The 21,399-nt window shown below is 24.6% G+C and overlaps 1 protein-coding gene across 1 annotated transcript in view; it reads right to left on the bottom strand.

The window, feature by feature from the left end:
• Positions 1-381: 381 nt before the first annotated feature.
• Positions 382-21,399, bottom strand: part of LOC117179618 (Golgi apparatus protein 1) — a 38,142-nt gene continuing 17,124 nt past the window's right edge. Inside the window, exons 8-13 of the mRNA XM_033371612.1 lie at positions 17,989-18,208; positions 10,077-10,403; positions 9,792-9,971; positions 6,521-6,749; positions 3,201-3,307; positions 382-1,151 (exon numbers count right to left, since the gene is read on the bottom strand). Of these exons, the coding sequence (XP_033227503.1) occupies positions 981-1,151; positions 3,201-3,307; positions 6,521-6,749; positions 9,792-9,971; positions 10,077-10,403; positions 17,989-18,208 (1,234 nt within the window). The 3' untranslated portion in view covers positions 382-980. The remainder of the gene's footprint in view (positions 1,152-3,200; positions 3,308-6,520; positions 6,750-9,791; positions 9,972-10,076; positions 10,404-17,988; positions 18,209-21,399) is intronic.

Here is a 21,399-nt window from a genome sequence, read left to right as displayed (position 1 = left end):
GTCATAATATTTAAACTGAAACTTTTTATAAAAAATACTCTTATACCATTTAACTTTCATTATATCATTGTGAATATACTGATTTTTTTAACGATTTCCCTCTAATAATTTTCTATAGTTGAACAAAAAATTATAGAAAATCTTTGACAGATATTCCCATCACATTTTTCCATGCGGTAACTTTCATGTTACAATTATATTGTTTAAACGATTTAAATAATAAAAATTAAACCATTTACACTCAGTTTTAATCTCAAAGCATTCAATGTTAAACGCTTCTATTTGAATTTTTTTTTAAAGAAAAAGACAAGATCTTTTAAATATTAATCCAAAGGGAATTTCAAGAGCATAATAATAAAATAGTAAAAACCTTACAAGTTGAAATTGGTACTAGAAAAGATTTCTTCATAAAAACAGTAATTAGATTAGGTACAATCTTTTCGCGTATCGCACTTTGTGTTTGACAAACATGCATTCTATTATTTTGACAATATAAATAGATTTTCATACATTTTTACATATAATCACATTCTGAATTTGATTATGCATTCATCATCCCGTACTGATAAATCCCAAGTTCATACTTGGAAATTTCTTTCCAGGCGCGCTTCAACGATTCACAATCTTCTATACAATTAACAATCCCCAATTCGCCTCTAACCTTACATCACTAATTATTAAAAACATTCCAAAGAATGAGCATTCTAGAGACTTGCCAAAAAACAATTAGACTTTGCTGCTTAAAAACTTACAAAATTGTGCCATTTGACTAGGGCCAGAGATTACGAAAAATGCTAAAATTCTAAAATTTGTACAGGTCGCGCTTTTGACCGCAAGAACAATCACTTAAAACAAAAAAATTCAAAATTCACTCGTCACTGAGATAAGATCATTGCTTGTTTGTTTTTCTTCAGCAAGCAAATTAGCTGAAAAAGTCTTCTTTATACATCGGTTTCTTTGTGAAAGGCAAAAACCCTCCATCACTTATTCTTCATCACCATTGCCATCGTCCTTCGGGTGAATCGCCCACAAAAGAGACCGGTCACGAATATCATTATCATACCTATTGAAGCGACAAACATAAAATAACTTCGAGCTGGTGAACGATTTACTGACTCGTACAGTTCTTCAATCGAGTTTGGCGCTACCAGCTAGAAAAAATTTTTTCCTTTAGATTTATTTTCAAACGAAAAATTAAATACATATTCAGGATGTCCAGCGATGCCTAGGTACAAAATTCAAGGTTTTTTCCAGGATTCCCAGGTCAAGAAATCAAGTTATTCCCAATCTTCTTTTTTTTTACATTAAATAATCAAATAACCAGTTGTTATACATGTAAAAGATGAAACACTTCAATTTTTTATTGGAAAAAATTTCGAAAGAAAGCAGAATCATAAATTCTTAATTTTTTTGCGAACTTAAGTCGTCTTTATGAAATCTTTGGGAATATTTTTTAATCTTTGTAAAGTCTTTGAAATCCTTGAAATTTTTTAATCTTTGTGAAAACTCGAAATTTCTGTGCAATATTTTGAAATCTTTATGAGATCTTTGAAATCTTTCTTTAATCTTTTTTTTTGAAAACTTTTGGGTTCGCTTGAAATCTTTTCAAATTTCTTGAAATCTTTTAAAATTGTTTAAGACTTTTAAAATGTTCTGAAAACTTTGATATCCTTAAGAAAAAATTGAATTCTCTAAATCTTTTGAAACCCTCATGGATTATCTGAAATATTTGTGAATTCTTTCGGAAATGTTTTGTATTCATTTTAAATCATTGAAATTTTCTGAAAGTTTAAAAATTTTTCAACTTGTTGAAAACTTTAATTTTTTTTTGTAAAATCCTCGAAATCCTTGAAATATTTGTGAAATATTAAAAAAAAGTGAAATTATTTCATATCTTCGAAATTTTTTGAAATCTTTTAAATCTGGTCTGGTGTACCCTTTATAAAATCGTTTAATTTGAAATATTTATCATTAGAACATTTGAAACCCTTTAAAATTTTGAAATATTTGTGCACTCTTATGTGTTTGTTTGAAATCATTGCAATCTTTCGAAATTTAAAATTGATTGAAACCTTTCGAAATTGTTTAAAGTCTTTAAAATCTGGTGTAATATAACCTTTTTGAAATTTTTTAAATTCTTGAAATCTTTTGAAATCCTTATGAACTTTTTAAAATATTTATGAAATCTTTCCGATATTTTTTGTATATTCTTTTTAAATCATTAAAATAGTTTAAATCTTCCTGAAATCTTTTGAAATATTCTAAAACGTTTAAAATTATTTAAAAACTTTAAAATTTGTATCCTCTTTTAAATCTTTGAAATTTTCTGAAAGTTTAAAAATTTTTCAACTTGTTGAAAACTTTAATTTTTTTTTGTAAAATCCTCGAAATCCTTGAAATATTTGTGAAATATTAAAAAAAAGTGAAATTATTTCATATTTTCGAAATATTTTGAAATATTTTATATTCTTTTGGCATTTCTATGAAATTTTGATGATACCTTTATCAAATCTTTTGTAATTTTGAAATTATTTGAAATTTGTATGAAAGCTTTGAAGTATTTTTGCAATCTTTTGTATTCGTTTGAAATCATTGAAATCTTTTGAAATGTAAAATTTATTGAAACCTTTTGAAATTGTTTTAATCTGGTGTAATGTACCCTTTTAGAATTTTTTTAAATTCTTGAAATCTTTTGAAATCCTTATGAACTTTGAAATATTTATGAAATCTTTCCGGAATCTTTTGCATTCATTTAAAATCATTAAAATAGTTGAAATCTTCTTGAAATATCTTGAAATCTTTCTCGAAAATTTTGAAATCGTTTAAAATATATTAAAATTTTTTTAATCTTTTAAAAGTTTTAAAATATTTGTGAAATATTTTAAATATTTGGAAAATATTTGAAATCTTGTCTACACGCCTTTTTCAAATACTCGAATCATCATCAAGTCTTTAAACTCCATGAACTCTTTTTGAAGTCTGCATAATTCTTTTAAATGTTATAAAAGCTTTTAAATATTTTGAAATATTCTTAAATCTTCAGAATTATTATTATAATTCAAATTCAAGGTCATTATGAGAAATTCAAAGATATTTCCAGTTTTTCAAAGTTTAAAACCAAAATTCAAGAAGAATTTGAGGTTTTCAAGGTCTCTGGACAACCTGCTATTTCAATTCCAATATTTTTTTTGGTCATATACCTTTGCAGCATTTTTAAACATTTCGATTCTCGTATTCAGCATCTTATAACAATCTGGCTGTAGAGATTTCTTGCGATCTTGCAGAACATTCTGCAGGCACATTATATCTGAAAAAATTATGGAAATGTTGCATGTTTAGACAAAGCACACACTTTTCTGCTTAATATAAAATACAGACCTCACAAACCGGTATGTGGTCCCTAAAGTCACCTATTTTCAATATATAGTCCCTATAGTACCATATTTTCAGTCAAAAGAATAGATTAAAAAATTTTGTTTACCAACAATTTCCCTGGCCAATTTTTCTTTTCCCTGTGCATTAATATTCAAAGATGAATATATTAATTTTGTAACATTTTTAAAATAGGATCTTTTATAACCGGAATAAAACATTACAATTTCAGATTAAAAGGCTTAAATTTCAAATGTATTTATTTAGTTCAACTAAAAAAGATGGCTTCTCTATCGTAGAATATAAAATTTCAGTCCAAAAGAACTAATTTTCGAACAAAAAAAAAATTACTTTTTGCCAAAATATTTGAATTTGAAACGAAAAAATTAAATTTTAAACAAAATAGTTGAGTTTTTAACCAAATATAGTTGAATTTTCTATCTGCAAAGATGAATTTTCAACCAAATATGCAATCCATTTTTCAAACAAAAATATCAAACATCAACCAAAAACACTCGTATTTTTTTCAAACATAATAAAATTAATTTTTAAGTCAGCACTTAAATTGACAAATGAATACTTAAACTTTTAAGCAAAAAAGGACGAATTTTCAAAAAAATAGTTTAACTTTAAACCAAACACAGTTGAATTTGCAACCTACAAAGATGAATATTCAACCAAATGGACAAATCTAGTTCAAAATATTAAACTTGATCCAAAACAGTGACATTTTCAATCAAATAGTTAAATTTTCAAGCCAAAAAATATGGATTTTTTAGAAGAAACTTGAATTTTCAACAAAAAGATAAATTTTCGACGAAAAATTTAATACATATTTGATACTTCCCCCCCCCCCCCCATATCGTTTTCAACAAATAGGTGAATTTTTAACCAAAAAGTTGAAATTTTAACTAAATATTTGCATGTTTAACCAAAATAGATAAAATTGATAAAAGCTATTTTAAAACTAAAAAGAAAAAAATAGTCGAATAAAAATTAAAATTTTCAAAAAAATAATTAAATAGTTTAACTTTCAACCAAAGAGATAAGTTTTCAACTAAAATGATGAATCTTCAACTGGACGACTTAAATTTTCAATCAATAAAATAAATTTTAAACAAAAAAGAAATTAATTCTCATCCAAGGAGATACATTTTTAACTAAAATGATAAATTTAAAAAAAATGTTTTTTTTTTTAACAAAGTCCTTCAATTTTCAATCAAATAATCCAATTTTTAATCGAAGAAGATGAATTTTTAGTGAATAACGTAATAATAAATATTTAAACAAAAAATATTTTAATTTTAAATAAAAAAAGAGTTTAATTCCGACAAAAAGAACGGATTTTCAACCCAGAAAGATTTCAGTTGAATTTTCAACTTTTTATGATATTTTTGAAGTTTGAATAAAATAATACCATTTTTTAAGAAAAATATAATCTTCCGGTAAAAGCAACTGAAAAAAAGAAAATAAAATCAAATAGAAACAGACAAATAAAAATATACAAAAATATTGGGAATGGTTAAACTGCGATGTGCCACCTGGTGACAAAAATCCGAACTAGAAAGAATAGATACGATTTTAAAGATGCAATTTAAATTGTGCATGAAACTGTTTTAAACATTTTTTTGCGGAGTTCAAAGTATTTATTGGGTAATAAAAATAAGTATGTATCAGAAACAAAGGGTTTTTTTTATGGAATTTACATTTAATACGATGAAAAACACATTTTTTGACAGAAATATATTTTTGAATGAAAAAAAAACAATCATTATTGTACTATTTATTGTGACTTTCAAAAGATTATAAACTTAAATGGACTTATTTTGAAGCAAAAATGAACTCAATTTAAACTTTTAATAATTTATATATGAAATATTTACTATTTAAAATCGGATCTAACAATTAGGTTAGAATTTGTATTTCAATTCCTATCGTCTATTATTCGTATTCTTTGCATACTCTGGATAAAATTGTTCGCTACATACATTTATTAAGGTTTATTTAAGCTTACAATGCATTGAAATTTACATGAAATAGTGAAATAATTGTTTTTTTTAAACCTATTTGATAAAAATGTGTTTTTTTCTCACCGTTTAAGATGGGAATTCATTCTATAACTATTTATTTTTGATGACAAAATAGTTTTAATTTTGTACATTTTCAGTTAAAAAATTACTTTTGAACAACAAACATTTCAACTAAAATTATGATTCTTCAGGGAAAAAATAAACCTTTAAGTAGTTCTGCTTTCAACCAAGAAGTTTAATTTTTAAACTAAAAACATGAATTTTCAACGATAAATTTATTAATTGATATTTAAATTTAAAATAAAAAATACTTGAATTTAATTTTAAAAAATCGATTTTATCCAAAAAAACTATGAATTTTCAACAAAATACATACATTTTTTGCCACATTTTTTAATTTTTTAGCCGAAACTGAATTTGCTACAAAATAATTGAATTTCAACCAAAAAGATTAATTTTCAACCAAAAAAGGCGAACTCTGAATAAATTAGCTCAATTTATAACTAAATACTTTCAACAATGAACGCGACGACGTTAGTCCACATTTTATTCGAGTAATTTATTACTTATATTTTTTCGTTTCTAAATTATTTCCAATATATATAAAATGAATTTATGAAAAATATAATAGAATTTTCATAAAAACCAGTCCAACTCTAAGGCTTCAAAATGTGCTGACATCAGGTGGCGAAATGGTCGACCACCATTCCCAATACACACAAGAAATAATTTTTAAAAGAACCTTTTTTCCATACATACAAATTATTAACAAGAATATTATTTCAAGGTGGCCGTAAAACTTTATTTTCAAAACTCCCTCAGTTCTTACTGACAATTAATATTCAAAAATCAGAATCTTAATCTTTCAAAATTTTTAACAGAATGTTTTATAAATGGAATAAAATTCCAGGACTTTTTATTTATTTACTATTAATTTAAAAAAAAACACACAGAAAAATGACTGCCAATAAACTTCTATATGATACCAGATTTTTTTTTAAAATTGTACCTTTTAATTGTAAAAAATGCACCTTTTTTACCCTATTTTGATCCCCATAGTGACTATGAGGCCTGAAAATATAAACTTTAAAAGTTAACAATCCTAAATTAAAACTCACGTCTTCCTGCTCCTTGTGGAATGTCACTACAGTATTTGCTAACGTCCACAGAACAGGCAGTCTGCAAAAGAGGATCGACGTGAATATCAGCTTTAGCTTCCTCTATCAGATCAGCTATTTGTATTCGGCACTCTTCTCTCATTGGTTTATTATTTGCATTAAACTCCTTTTTCAAACATTCTTCAACTGCACCAGGCTCGTTGTCATCTGACCGACAGATTGTTTCAATCTACAAAAAAAAAACATTTTTCAGACAACCAGACATTAAAGTGGTTCAGTATTTCAGTTTGAAGTCAAAAATGGGGATTTTTTTTCGAAAAGGGGGAATAAAAGCGGACTTAATTTATCATTAAAAACTTTTATATCATATGGGTATTTTATAAATACTGAACGAAAGTGCTGTAATTGATTCTTTAGCCATTTTTCTCTAGCTTTGAAAAGTCTACTCATAAAAATAAATCAAAAACAAGATCTAGATAACAGGTTTAAAATTCTTAAAATGTATTTTTATCAGTACATAGATAGATTTTGATTCCTTATTCTCATCAATTTTTTTTTAGTATTTTTTTAAACTTTTTTCAATACCATGCCTCGGACTCAAAATATTATTGAAATTATTTGACACTTTTTTAAAGCGTTGACACTATTTTAATACTATTGCGAACAAAATTACACGATTATGAAAAAATTTTCAGTCAATGAAGAAAAACAATTTCATAAAAACGTTTGAATTTTCAACGAAAGACATAGATTTTTAACCAAATAGTTGAATTATTAACAAAGAATACCAATTTTCTAGCAAAAAAGGACGAATTTTTAAATTAAAAGAGATCAATTTTAAACCAAAAATGAAGTAATTAATTTTTCATCGAGGAGAATTAATTTTTAATAAAAACAACAGTTAAATTTTCATCCCGAGAATATGACTTTAAAACCAAAAAATTAATTTATAACCAATCAGTTGAATTTTCCATAAAAAAGGTAAATTTGCAGTAAAAAAATACTTTTCAACCAAAATAAAAAGCGAATTTTCAAATAAAATTATGAATCTTTCAGATAAAAAACAAATTTTTAAGAAAGCTGTTAACTTTTGATTAAAAAAAGGTTTGATTTTCTCTCAAAAAAGAATTTTTATCAAATTACATAAATTTTCAACTAAATAGTTTGAACGATGGATGTGATGTTAGCCAAAATTGAATTTAATTGTTAGTTTATATTTTTCATTTCTGAAATTCTCAAACAAAATAGTTGAATTTTTAAACTGTAGAAGATCAATTGTTCATAAAAAATGGAGCAGATAAATTTGCATTCAAGAGAATTAATTTTTAATACAAAAAAAACGAATTTTCTACAAGACAGTTTAATTTGTACCAAATAATTTTATTTTGTATCAAATAATTTAATATCAAGCCAAAAAACGAAGTATCTATAAAAAAGTTGAATTTTCAAAACGAGAATATGAATTGCTAACAAAATAGTGAAATTTTCAGTTTAAGAAAAATTACTTTTTGACAAACAAACAAACGAATTTCCAACTATAATTATGAATCTTCAACAAATAATTTTTTTTTGAGAATGTAGTTCAACTTTCAACAAATGAGTTGAATTTCTAACTCTAAAATAAGATGTTAACGAAAAATTTAATAGCTTGTTAATAATTTCAGATGTTAATTTTGTTTCTCTATTGGTATAAATCAATATTATTAAAATATTGACTGTTTTTTAAATTATGAAAAAAATGCTCTCTAACTCCGCTGGGATATGAGCACAGGCCCTTCATATTGCCGGTCTGATGCTCGAATAAAAAATGTAATAGTTTATATTTCGTAGAAAAAATTGAATAAAAAATTTAAAAATTTAACAAAAAAAAACGACAAATTTTCAACAAAATACTTGGTTTCTAACCAAAAAATAGATTTTCTACAAAAACAAAAATTTCCAAGAAAACATGCAACTATTTTCAAATGAATAGTCTAGTATTATATTTTTAGTTGAGAAGTCATCATTTTTCATTAGTATTTAATTATTTAGTTGAAAATTCTACTTTATTGTCGAAAATTCGCATTATGAATTTTGAATTTAAATATTTTAGTAAAAAATTCCAGTACTTGGTTGAAAATTAATTTTTTTTATTTAAATTTATAATTTACGGCTGATTGAACTTTTCTACAAAATTTGTCTATTTGGTTTGAAAATTTATCTTTTTTGGCATAAATTTAATTCCTTTCAATAAAAAATGCAACTATTTGGTTCAAAATTCAAATATTTGGTGCTAAATTCCCTTTACAGTTGAAAATTCGTATTTTCTAGGTGAAAATTTGACTGCTTTGTAAAAAATTTTTTTTAGGTTGCAAATTGAACAATTTGGATTACATTTTTTTTCCGGAAAAATCTTTCTTGGTCGAGTATTGATCTCTTTGGTATAAAATTTAACTATTTTCTAGAAAATGCACATTTTTGGGTTGAAAAATTTGACTTCCTTTTTAGAAAATTCCTCTGTTTGGCTTAAAAATGTAATAATTTGGTAGAAGAGTCAACTCTGTGGTTGGAAAATTACTTTTTTGTTAAAAATTCAACTATTTTGTACAACAATAATCTTTTTCTGATTGAATTCAACTGCTTGTGATTTAAATTTAATCAAAACTATTATATTTTTAATTTAAAATTAATTTTTTAGTGTGAAAATTCAACTACACGATTAAAAGTCGAATTACTTTTTAAAAAAAAAATTTTGTCGGTTAAAGATTCATAAATCTAGTTTAAATTGCATATTTTTTACTGGAAATATTAGGGATCAGAAGCGTTTAAATTTGAATTAAATATTTTCTCATTTTCCCTGTTTTTAAAGCATTTTGACCGCTAAAGCCTGTCTTCTATATACAAATATTTTTGATTTGCAACCATAGATTTAATTTATTTTCCGAGTTTAGTTTCTCGATTAAATTGTTAGCCATTTCTTCGCTGTCGAAGATGTACTTCAAATGTACATAAATAAAAAATGTACATAAATAATAAAAAATAACAAAATAAATCTTTTAGGAAATATTTTGAAATTGGTATCGGCAAAAAGAATCACTTTCAGAGCATCTTCTTTACCATTGTCTTAAATTTATGCTTATGACTGAAAAAAAAAGAAACGAAACGTTGCAAAAAAAGAAGAGGGAGGATAAAATTTGGTAAAAATCTTTGATTTTAGGAAATTTAAGAGAATAAAGTTTAATAAATAATTAGACAGAATGAAAATGTATTTCTTAATTGCAAAATTAATTACCTCGTGTGCACATAAAGTAGCCAACAGGGGATTCAGATGATAATTCAAGGCAGCTTCTCGAAGAACGTTGGCCATTTGATGTTCGCATTTAATCGTAAGTTTTGATTCTCTAAATTTAATCTTCAGACACCTTATAACTTTTCCCTCGAGTTCCCTATCCATTGGTTCATTTTTCAAGACCTACACACACACACACACACAAATTTCAATATCCAATTTTTTAAATCCTAATTTGCAAATATATCAAGCTTCATTGACTAAATATTTCGTTTAAAAAAATTTTACCTCCTTGCAATGTTTATCGATATCCAAAGAACAAGAACTCTGCAACGCAGTGTTGAAACGATAATCCTGATTCTGCTCAATCATCCTCTGAATAACGAAATTTTTACACCTTTCGTCAAATGACGGCTCATCTTTATTCCTCTTCAAACAATCTAATGCCTGCGAGCGATCCACCTTGTGACAAAATAGTGTCACCATCGAATGGCAAATGTTTAATAAAGCAAAGTCGCTAGAACTGTCTTCGAATTCCTGTTTTCGAACCTTAAACAGCTGTCGGTGGCATTCATCCGATAGCTCTTTTTTCTGCTTCGCCAAACATTCTAGAATCTGCAAATTTTATTATTTTGTTATTACAGGCTTCACAGAGCAGTATTTATATCTCCTATTGTACCCGATCAGGGTGGCCACAATTTTTTTAATTTTCGTCTCCTGGCTTTCTCTCGGTTTTCCCAGTGAATATTCATGATTTATCCCGTTTTATAACAAAATTAACTCTCTTTGCGAACCCCAACGTTTTTTTCACATATATTAGCAATTTTGGAAGTCGATAATTATCAGCAAACCTTTTTGCAATTTAAAAATCCATTATTAAACAGGGTGTCTAGCGATTCTTAGGAACAAAATTCAAGCTCTTTTCCAGGTTTTCCAGGTCAAGAAATCAAAATTTTCCAGGTCTCCTTTTTTACATAAAACAATTAAATAAACGTTTGACATAGATGTAAAAAATGTGCGATTTCATTTTTTATTGGCCAAAAATGTCTAAAGAAAGCCGAATCGTAAATAAACAAATTCTTAATTTTTTTGCGAACATGAGTCGTCTTTGTGAAACCTTTAAGAATATTTTAAAATCTTTGTAATGTCTTTGAAATCATTGAAATCTTTGTGAACTCTTTCTTTAATCTTTGTTTTCAAAATCTTTTGTGTTTGTTTAAAATCATTGAAGTCTTTTGATATCTTCTCAAATGTGTTGAAATCTTTTGAAATCGCTTAAAATCTTTGAAATGCTTTGAAATTTTTGAAATCCTTTGAAATCCTTATGAATTCTTTAAAGAAATTGTGAAATCTTCTCTAAGTCTTTGATATTCATTTGAAATCACTGGAATATTTGAAATACTTGTGAAATTTTTATGAAATTTGTTGTAATTGTTTAAAATCACTGGAATATTTTAAATATTTGTTGAAATTATTTCAATCTTTTCAAATCTTCTCAAAGTTGTTGAAACCTTTTGAAATCATTGAAAATCTTTTAAATGTTTTGAAATCTTTGAAATCTGGTTTACTGTACCCTTGTTGGAATCTTTGAAATTCTTGAATTTTTTTGAAATCCTTAAGAATTCTTTAAAATATTTGAGAAATCTTTTATAATCGTTGGAAATCTTGTCAAACATTTTTAAATCGTTTAAAATCTTTGAAATGGTTTGAAATCTTTGAAATCTGGTGTACTGCACCCTTATTAAAATCTTTGATATTCTCGTATTGTTTTGAAACTTTATGAATGTTTTATGAAATCTTTGAAGGTTTAAAAATCTTTGTGCAATATTCGAAATCTTAGCGAAATGTTCGAAATCTTTGTGAAATATTTGTGAATTCGTTGGAATTATTTAAATTATTACAAACGATAGTGAAATCTTTTGATATCTCATAAACAATTTTGAAATTGTTTAAAATATTTTTAATGTTTTGAAATCTTAGAAATGTGGTTTGATATACCCTTTTTAAAATCTTTAAACTCTTTTGTAAGTTTTAGAATCTTTGTGAAATGTTCGAAATCTTTGGGGAATTTTTGTGAGAACTTTTTAATCTAGTGTACACGACTTTTTTTAATATTTGAAATCCTTGAAATCTTTGTGAAATTTTTTGAAAGGTTTATAAAATCTTTCTTGAATCTTTGTTTGGAAAATATTTTGTATTCGTTGAAGCCATTGAATTATTTAAAATACTTCGAAATCTTCTAAAATGTTTTAAAACCACTTGAAATCGTTTCAAATTTTTGAAATCTTTGAAATCTGGTGTGTACCCCTTTTCAAATCATTGAAATCCTTTAAATCTTTAAAGTTTTAGAATGTTTGTGAAATTGCTTTGAAATTATTATTGAAATCTGGCCTGCGCGCCTTTTTTAAATCGTTAACGTCCGTGAAATCTTGATGAAATGTTCAAGATATTTCAAATATTTTGAAATTTTTACAAATATGTTGTAACCTTTTGAAATCTGTTGCACACTCAAAAACCGAGTGGTCAACCCCTCGAAAAATCCGTTGTATGAACATGGCTTATTCTAATTCTGAAACTAAATTAACATCGAAATTTTAGACTAATAATTCTTATAATTTATAAGTTGAACACCTCAACAAAAATTGCCTTGATATATCTTTACTTATTCTGTAATAGACAAAAGATAAATTATATCTTGACGAATAAAAAAATTTTTAGCAGCAAGATTTTTTCCAAACAAGATGTTTCTTTCATAATAGGCTAAAAGATTTAAATTACTCTTCGCATTTCGATAAAATTACTTTGTTAAAATAAAATAAAAAAAGAATAATTAAAATTGCAAGGGTTTCGTGAAAAAATTAAGGAGATTTTCAGGTTTTCAAAGTTTTAAATATTTTTGAAACAATGATTAATAATTAAAATTTCGAATTGCAAGCGTCTAAAATTGGAAAAAAATACACGAACGATTTTGGACAATTTAATTAGAAAAAGAAGTTGAATTTTTTTAATTTCCAAGTAAAAACTCTATGCATTAAACAATTTGAATTTGAATTAAAGAATCACGAAACTAGCCTGATTTTAGATTTAAATTTCGAAAATAGGACAATGTCAAAAAATGGAATATTTTAAGATTTGAATTTTCGAAAATGCCTTATTTAAAATTCATAGGAATTGTATTCTTTATTATTAAAAACGTTTAAAATTAAATAATTAAAAATTCAAAACTTTTGAATTTGAATAATTTTAAATTCAAACCGATTAAAATTTGACAATTTAATATTGAAAATTAAATTGAATCTTTCAGTCAAAAGCTTCTGAATTTTTAGAATTTTAAATTGCTATTATATAATAAAATTATAAGTTTAAATTAAAACTGATTAGACACATTTTTTTAAATGAAAAAATTATTTGAATAAAATTATTCTAAAAAAAACTTTCAAAATAAATACGAGTAGTAATTTTAAATGGGAAACGTTAAAAATGAAAAAAGTCTACTCCGGAACGTTAAAACTTAAAAGAATACCAACTTCGTTTGAAACTGAAAAACATGTTATTCTCCAAAAATTGTGATATTAAAGTTTTGTTATATTCAAACTCTTTAAAATTTCAATTATTAGAAGTAAATTTAAATCGCTTAAGAATTAATAATTTTTATATTTCTAATTATACTCTCAAAAATTTAACCAATTCAATATAAATTACAAAATTAAAACCTATGAAAGGAAAAATTTAGTGTTCATCGTGAAAATGCAGAACTCTAAAATTGTTACCATTTAAAATTACCGAAATTATCCATTTATTGTGTATCAATTTTAGATAGTTTAATTTTCATTTTTAAAAATTTTAAACTCCAATTTTAAAATTTAAATCTTCCTTTAGAATTCTTTTTCATTCTAGAAATTTTTGAATCAAATATTTTCCAATTTGAAATTATTTATTTGCTTAAATTCTTATCTTACAATTGGACAATTTTAAGATCTTAGATTTAAATTTAAAAATTAAAATAAAGAATACAAAACAATATTGCTATAATATTTCATTTTTTTAATTTGAACATTTTCAAGCTTTTCAATTCGAAATTGCTTTATATTTATATCTCAAATTATTAAATTCACAACTGACTATAATGAGAAATTTAAAATTCGCAACCTCCAAAAATTAATCTAAAAATTAATTTAAGAAAAAACTTTAGTTTCAGGGTCTCAAAGATTGAACTGTTATAGGATTGCGCATAAAAAACTATAATTTTAAATTAAAATTATAGACATTTTAAAGACGATAAATATATTATTACCAAGTATCACATTGTGTAGCATCATGGAATATTTAAGACGACTGGATAGATTTTTTTGTTAAAAGATGTGATTTAAAAAATCAAAAAATCACTGTCATTTTCACCATTCCAAATCGCAGAATTTTAAATTCTGCGAGAAATATTGTGAACCTTTAAAGTTTCATTATTCTAAACAAATTAAAAATGATATACTTTCTAGTTGGAAACTTTCAAGAATTACAAAATGCGCGAATTACTTTCAAGATTTGGTCACTATTTGTACCCTATTTGACTCAGTACATTTTTTAATTATCTTAAAATATTTCAGAATATTTATAAAGAATCCGAGAAATTTGTAATAGATTTCAATAATTTGAAGGAATTTTTAAGATTGTATGGTATTTAAAACAATTCTTAGGCATTTTCAGAAGCTTTTAATTTGAAGTATTTTAGAGAACATTGCAAAGATTCCAAGCAGGGTGACTTTTTGAATCAAAAATCAAAATTCCCGGTTTTTGCCCGGTTCGCAAATATTTTTCCCGGTCAATAAAAGTACAAGTAATAAAAAATAAACAACAAACTAAAGCATTCAAAGTGGAATTCTTGAATTTTTACCTTTTAAAATTGAAGTTAAAAATTTTTCAACTAAAAAAATGTTCTATGGAATTGTTAAGTAATTTACACGTATAAACACCTAACACTTTTCAAGTTTAATGAATTTAAACTGCAAAATTCAGAATTTTTGACTTTCATAAATTATAGAGTTCAAAGATTTAGATTAAGTTCCAAAAATATAAATCCAGGTTAACATTTTCAATACTCTCAATTAAAGAATCAATCAATGAACTTTACAACTGGTCAGAATTACATTATTCAATTATTTCAGGCCATTAAATATTTTTTAATTAAAATTTTTTCAACCTAAAAGTTCTTAAATTAGAATTTAAATTATTTTCATTTTGAATAGTTTAAGCATCCTTGAATTAATTGAACACTTATTATTTTTAGAAACAATTAGAGTAATTTGAAGAGATATTTAGAAGTTTCAAAAAGATAAAAAATTAATTTATAACTTGAAATGATTTCAAATAATTTTCACGAAGTATATTCAACCAAAAAATTTGTTTATTTGTAACGAAATTTCGGTGCAAATACTCACAATCTAATTTAAAACAAAATGTAGATTTCTGCAGTTTACACAAAATTTAGAGGCTTTTTACGAATTGTGAAAGGCTCCAAACGAATAAAAACATTTTCTTTAAATTCCTAGGAATATTGAAAATGATTCATTTTGAAAAATTATTTTAACAGAATATTCAAAAATATTTTAAGAGATTTCCAATATTATTAAAAACGACCTAACGTTTTCTAAATATCTCTTAAAATTACTAGAATTTTTCTACAAATAATACGTGTTCAATTATTATTTATACATCAAAATTCCACAATTTCGCTTACAAATTCAACATTTTATTAAGTAGAACAATAAAAATTGTAACGTTAAAATGTTAAAAGCTTTTCGAAATTTTAACAATTTAAAGCTTTCTATGCCAAACAATTATAGTTTTAAATTGTTTACTTTGAAATATTTTACTTCAATTAATCGTCTTAAATTATAAGTCAAATATTGCTAAATATTAAATAATTATCCTTTTTCTTAATCAAACTTTTTTTAATTAAATGGGTTAAAAATTAAATAATTTAGACTGAAACAATATTTTGAATTTAATAAAAGCCTTTAATTACAAATTAATTACGAATCTGGAAATTCTTTAACTTTCAACGGATTTAGAATCGTTTTATCAAATCAATTATTGTTAAGTTATTAATACTTAAAGTACAGATCCATTTTAAAAATTATTTATTTATATTTACAGTTGATAAAATAAAACTGTTTTGTATCAAAAATTTTGTAATTCAAACTTTTTAATTTTTTAATTGTTCAAGTCTTCAAGACTGCACGTTCAAATTGTTTTAATTAAAAATATAAGCTTAAAAATAAAAATCTAAAATAGAGAAGTTTTCAGGTAAAAGATTTTCGAATTGTGCATTATAAACTGAATGATATCATAATTGAAAAATATATCAATTCAACTAATTATTTTAAAAAACTGTTAAAATCGAACTTGGAAAGATTTGTCTTCTAAAAATTTGTAAAATTCCCGGTCGAAAAAAAATGCATTGCCATTTCCTGGTTTCTCCCAGTCTCAAAAAATTCTCGGTTATTTCCCGGTTTTTTCGGTTTCCCGGTCCAGCAGCCACCCTGCCAAGAAATTTTTTTTGGTATTAATTTCATTAATTTGAAGTGATTTTAAAGCTTTTGAAATATTTTATGATCAAAAATTCTTTAAAATTTCTAAAAATATGGAATGATTTGACAGGACGTATGAGGTTTTAAAATATTAAAAAATATTTCACGTTATTTTATATGATTTCCGAGAATTTCAATGATTTTAAGGCATTCTAAAACTCTCAATTTATTTTAATCCATTTTCTATGATTTCAAAAATATTATCATAGAATTTCACGGGATTTTATAATATTTTAGTGGATTTTAAAGAATTTATTCATGAAAAGTGAGGTATATTGTAGGGGTTTCAAAATCTAAAGAGATTTGAAATTCAACCTGAATTTTTATTAATTTATTCTAAGTTCTTTGGAATTTTCTTGAATTTTATGAATTTACTTTCATTGTTTTTTATTCACTTGAATTTCTCTAAATTTATTCTACTTAATTAAATGGATTTTAAAACAATATTAATTTAACTGATTCTAAGGATTAATTAATGATCAAAGCATTTGAAATATTTTAACTTATTTTTTTCAAATTACTTGGCATTTTCAAGGGCTTTAAAAAATTTCACAGCAGTTTAAAGGATTTTAAATAATTTAGGTTATTTTAAAAGATTACAAAGAAATTTTTATTAATTTCATTATTTTGAATAGTTATTAAAGACTGAAATATTTTAAGATATTTTAAAAGATTCCAAGGCATTTTCAAGAACTTCAAACAATTTCAAGGTATTTCCAAGCGTTTTGTTCATTTTAAGGAATTTTAATATTTTAATGGATTTAAAAAAAATTAACAAGAGGGATTTAGTAAAGTTTCGAAGACTTGAAAAGATTTTAAAATATTTTTTACTGTTTATTTGGAATTCGCCCTGCATTCTTATTAATTTATCCTAAGTCCTTTTTAATTCTTTGGAAGTCTTCTAAATTCACTCAATCCTACCAATTCAGGATACTTAAATTTTATTGTAATCAAATGGAACTTTTTCGATTTTAATGATTTTTTTCAATTCATTTAAATTTTTTCGAATTTGACTAGAATTGTTTTGTAGTCATTAGTCACTTTTTTGGTTAGAAATTAGCAGGACTTCAAAGATTTTCAGAGATTTGAATTTTTTCGAATTCACACTGAATTCTTTTAAATTCTTTGGAATTCTTTTCAACAGACTCGATTCTATTTAATTCAATGGATTTTTAAAAGTTCTTATTTAACTGATACTAAATTCCTTTAACGTCGCCTTGAATTCTTACTCATTTATTCAAAAAAAAATTGAATTCCATTGAATGTTTCTAATCTTATTTCAAATTTACCGAATTAAATGAAGTTTTTTCATATTTTAAAATTGTTTCCAAGTCGTTTTAACATCGTTTTAATTCACCTTGAATTATTGTGAATTTCATCGAATTCTTCTCTTTAACCTGAAATTTCTCTAAATTGACTTCAATTTTACGCAAATCAATGGCATTTTTTTGACTTTCAAAATGTTGTTTTTTTTCAATTTGTTTAAATTCTTTTGAATTTAACTTGAATTGTTCTGAAATCTTCGGAATTTATCCTGAATTTGTTACCATTTGAGCGCGAAAAAGTACCGGATGAGCGTAATGCATTTTGCATTTTGAATTTGAGTTTGTTTTTACCTGTGAATTTCCAGGAATGACGTTGAAGCAAAAATCCTTAATGTCTTTTGCACACGCCTTTTGCAAAATGGGGTCAAACTGAATATTTTCTCTCTGTTGATAGAGCTGAGACTTGAGCTGTTGTCTGCAATCTTTAGGAATACGTGGCTGGCGTTCCTTTATAATGTCTTCTTGAACTAGGGAGCTGAGACAGCGAATCACATCTGCCTTTGTTTTCGATCTAAACCAGGAACCAAATTATTAATTACCATGGGTGATTTCATTTCAGGCTTGATAGAAATCCCCAATTTTGAAATTCCCTGACTTTTCTATGATCAATTTTCAATTATTAAAACTGAATTTTCAACAAAATATGTAAAGTTTGACAAAAAACAAAATTAATTTTCAACAAAAAAGATAAAGTTTCAACTAATAAGATTATTTTTCGAACAAAAAAGACGAATTTCTAACAAATTACGAGAATTTTCAACCACAGAGTTTAAATTTCTACTAAAAGGACGATTTTTTAACAAAATAATTAAATTTTCCACGAATAAAGTTAATTTTGAAGCAAAAAACTAAATTTTCAACCACGAAGATTAATCTTCTACCAAGAAAAACATTAATTTGTATCAAAATATATTATAAATTTGCAACGAATTAGTTTAATTTTTAACAAAATAAATGAATTTTCAGCTAAAATGATGAATCTTCATCAACAATAAATTAATTTTTAACCGTATAGTTAGGTTTTTAACCAGGTGATTAATTTTCTACCAAAATTGTGGAATTTTTAAACAAAACACGTGATTTTTCATCTAGAAGATATACATTTTTCAACAAAAATGAAAGTTATATTTTCGGTTAAAAAACTTATTTTTAATCTAAGAAAAACGAATTTTCAAACAAAAAATATGATTTTTTAACAAAATACATCAACTTTCAATAAAATAATTCATCTTCGACCCAAAGAAATAAATTTTCAACTAAAGTGATGAATCATAAACAACGATAAAAGTGAATTTTGAACCTAATGGTTGTATCTTTAGCCAAAAAGATGAATATTCAACCAAGAGGGTTAAATTTTTACCAAAATAGTAGAATTTTTGAATAAAAAAGATTAATTTAAGAAAAAAAGAAAACAGTTATATTTTCAGTTAAAAAAATAATTTTTAAATAAATAAATATGAATTTTTAACGAAACAGTTAACTTTTCAACCAAAAGATAAATTTTCAGCAAAGAAAATTAATTTTTTTTAAATACATGAACTTTCGACAAAACAGTTTGACTTTGACCTCAAGGACTGGATTTTCAACTAAAATGATGAATCTTCAACATTACGAAATTAATTATTAACCAAATAGTTGAATTTTCAAACAAAAAAAAAGAATTTTCAACTGAGAAAGATAAACTTTTAAACAGAAATGGAATAGTTGTATTTGCGAAAAAAATGTAACCAAAGAAAAAGGAATTTTCAACAGAATAATTAATTTTTTAACCAAAAACGTCAATTTTTAACAAAATACATAAAATTCCAACAAAATAGTTTAACTTTGACGCAAAGAAAAGAATTTTTAACTAAAATAATGAATCTTCAACAACAAAAATTAATTTCTAACCAAACAGTTAAAACTTTCAACAAAAAAGATGAATTTTCATCCAAGAAGATAAATTTACTACCAAAAAAGATTAGTTTTCAACAATTTACATAAAGCTGCAACAAAATATTTGAACTTTTACCAACAGAAACGAATTTTTAATTAAAACGAGTAATCTTCAACTAACCAAATAAATTTTTAACCACAAGTTGAATTGCCAACCAAAAAGATGAATTTTCGATCAAGAAGATTAATTTTTAATTAAAAAAGTAAAATTAAAAAATACATGAATTTTCAACTTTCAATGGTACATTTTCAGCTAAAATTGGAATATTTATATTTTCAGTTTGAAAAATCTATTTTTAACTCAAGAAAAACGAGTTTTAAACCAAATGGTTGAATTTGTAACCGAAGAAATTAATTTTCCACCAAAAAGATAAATTTGTTTAGCAAAAAAGATGAATTTTTAACAAAATACATAAACTTTCGATAATTTTAATTTCAATTTCAATAACTCAACAAAATACATGAATTGTGAACCAAATAGTTAAATTTTCAATTAAAGAAGACAAATTTTCCACCGAACATGCAATACTTAAATTTACAGTTAAAACTATTGATGGTAAACCAAAGAGTTGCTTTTAAAAAAAATGAAATTTCTACGATAAAAGATAATTTTTCAAACCAAAAACAGGAAATTTTCAACAAAAGAGTTGAATTTTCAACAAAGAAAGATTTTTCAATCAATAGAGAAAGAAATTTCATGAAAATTTTGAATTTTTATTTAAAAAAAGATGATTCTCCTACAAAACAGTTGCAATTTTAAACAAAAAAATGGATTTTCAACAAAAATAACCAAATTAACTTCAACTTCAGTTTACCGAAAATTCCCTGAAATATTGGGAATGGTTAAACTCAGATACGCCAGCCTGGTGACACAAATTTAAACTAGAAAGAATATAAACAAAAAATAAATTCTCTGAGAATTTATGAGAATCTCAGAATTTATTTTATTTAATAGAAAATTGAATTTTTTCGTTAACTTTTCGGTTGAACATTCAACTCTTTTTCTTAAGTTTTGGAATTGAAAAATGAACTGAAGTATTTTTTGGATAAAAGCTCCACTTATAAAAAAATGTGTTTTTTATTACAAATTCATCTGTTTTAGTATAAAATTGATCTTTTTTTGGATAAAGATGCAACTATTTGGTAGAGAATTTAAATAGTTTGTTAAAAATTCATCCTTTTCGGTTGAAAAAATTCGTCTTTTTGGATTGAAAGTTCAATTCTTTTCAAAGAAACTTATTTTTTGCTACAAAAAATCAAGTTTTGATGTTACTGAGTTAACTGGAATCTTTTTTGGATGAAAACTCAACTTTTTTTGTAATAAAAAATTCCTCTGTTTGAAGATAAATTTCATATTTTTTGATAAAAATACAAGTATTTGCTACAGAATTCAACAATTTTGTTAAAAGTCATCCTTTTTGGTTAAAAATTCGTCTTTTTGGATTGAAAATTCAATTTTTCTGATAAAACATTATCTCTTGTTAAAAAATTCATAGTTTGATCGTGAAAACTCGACTAAAATCTTCTTCAACAACAAACTGATTAAACTATTTTTTTGAAAATTTATCTGTTTGATTTTAAACTTCATCTGTTATAGAAATAATTTCATTTTTGGTATGAAAATGCAACTTTTTGGTTAAAAATCGTTCTTCTTTTCTTGACAATTCAACTAATTTTTTTAAAACATTTGGTTGAGTCGCTTTGTTAAGAAATCACTTTTTTTGTTCAAGATTTATATTTTAAGTTGAAAAGTTATCTCGTTGGTTA

Source organism: Belonocnema kinseyi, chromosome 9 (assembly GCF_010883055.1).
Source record: "Belonocnema kinseyi isolate 2016_QV_RU_SX_M_011 chromosome 9, B_treatae_v1, whole genome shotgun sequence".
Lineage (NCBI taxonomy): Eukaryota > Metazoa > Arthropoda > Insecta > Hymenoptera > Cynipidae > Belonocnema > Belonocnema kinseyi.
The sequence above is the reverse complement of the archived record's forward strand: the minus strand, read 5'-3'. Positions and strand labels throughout refer to the sequence as shown.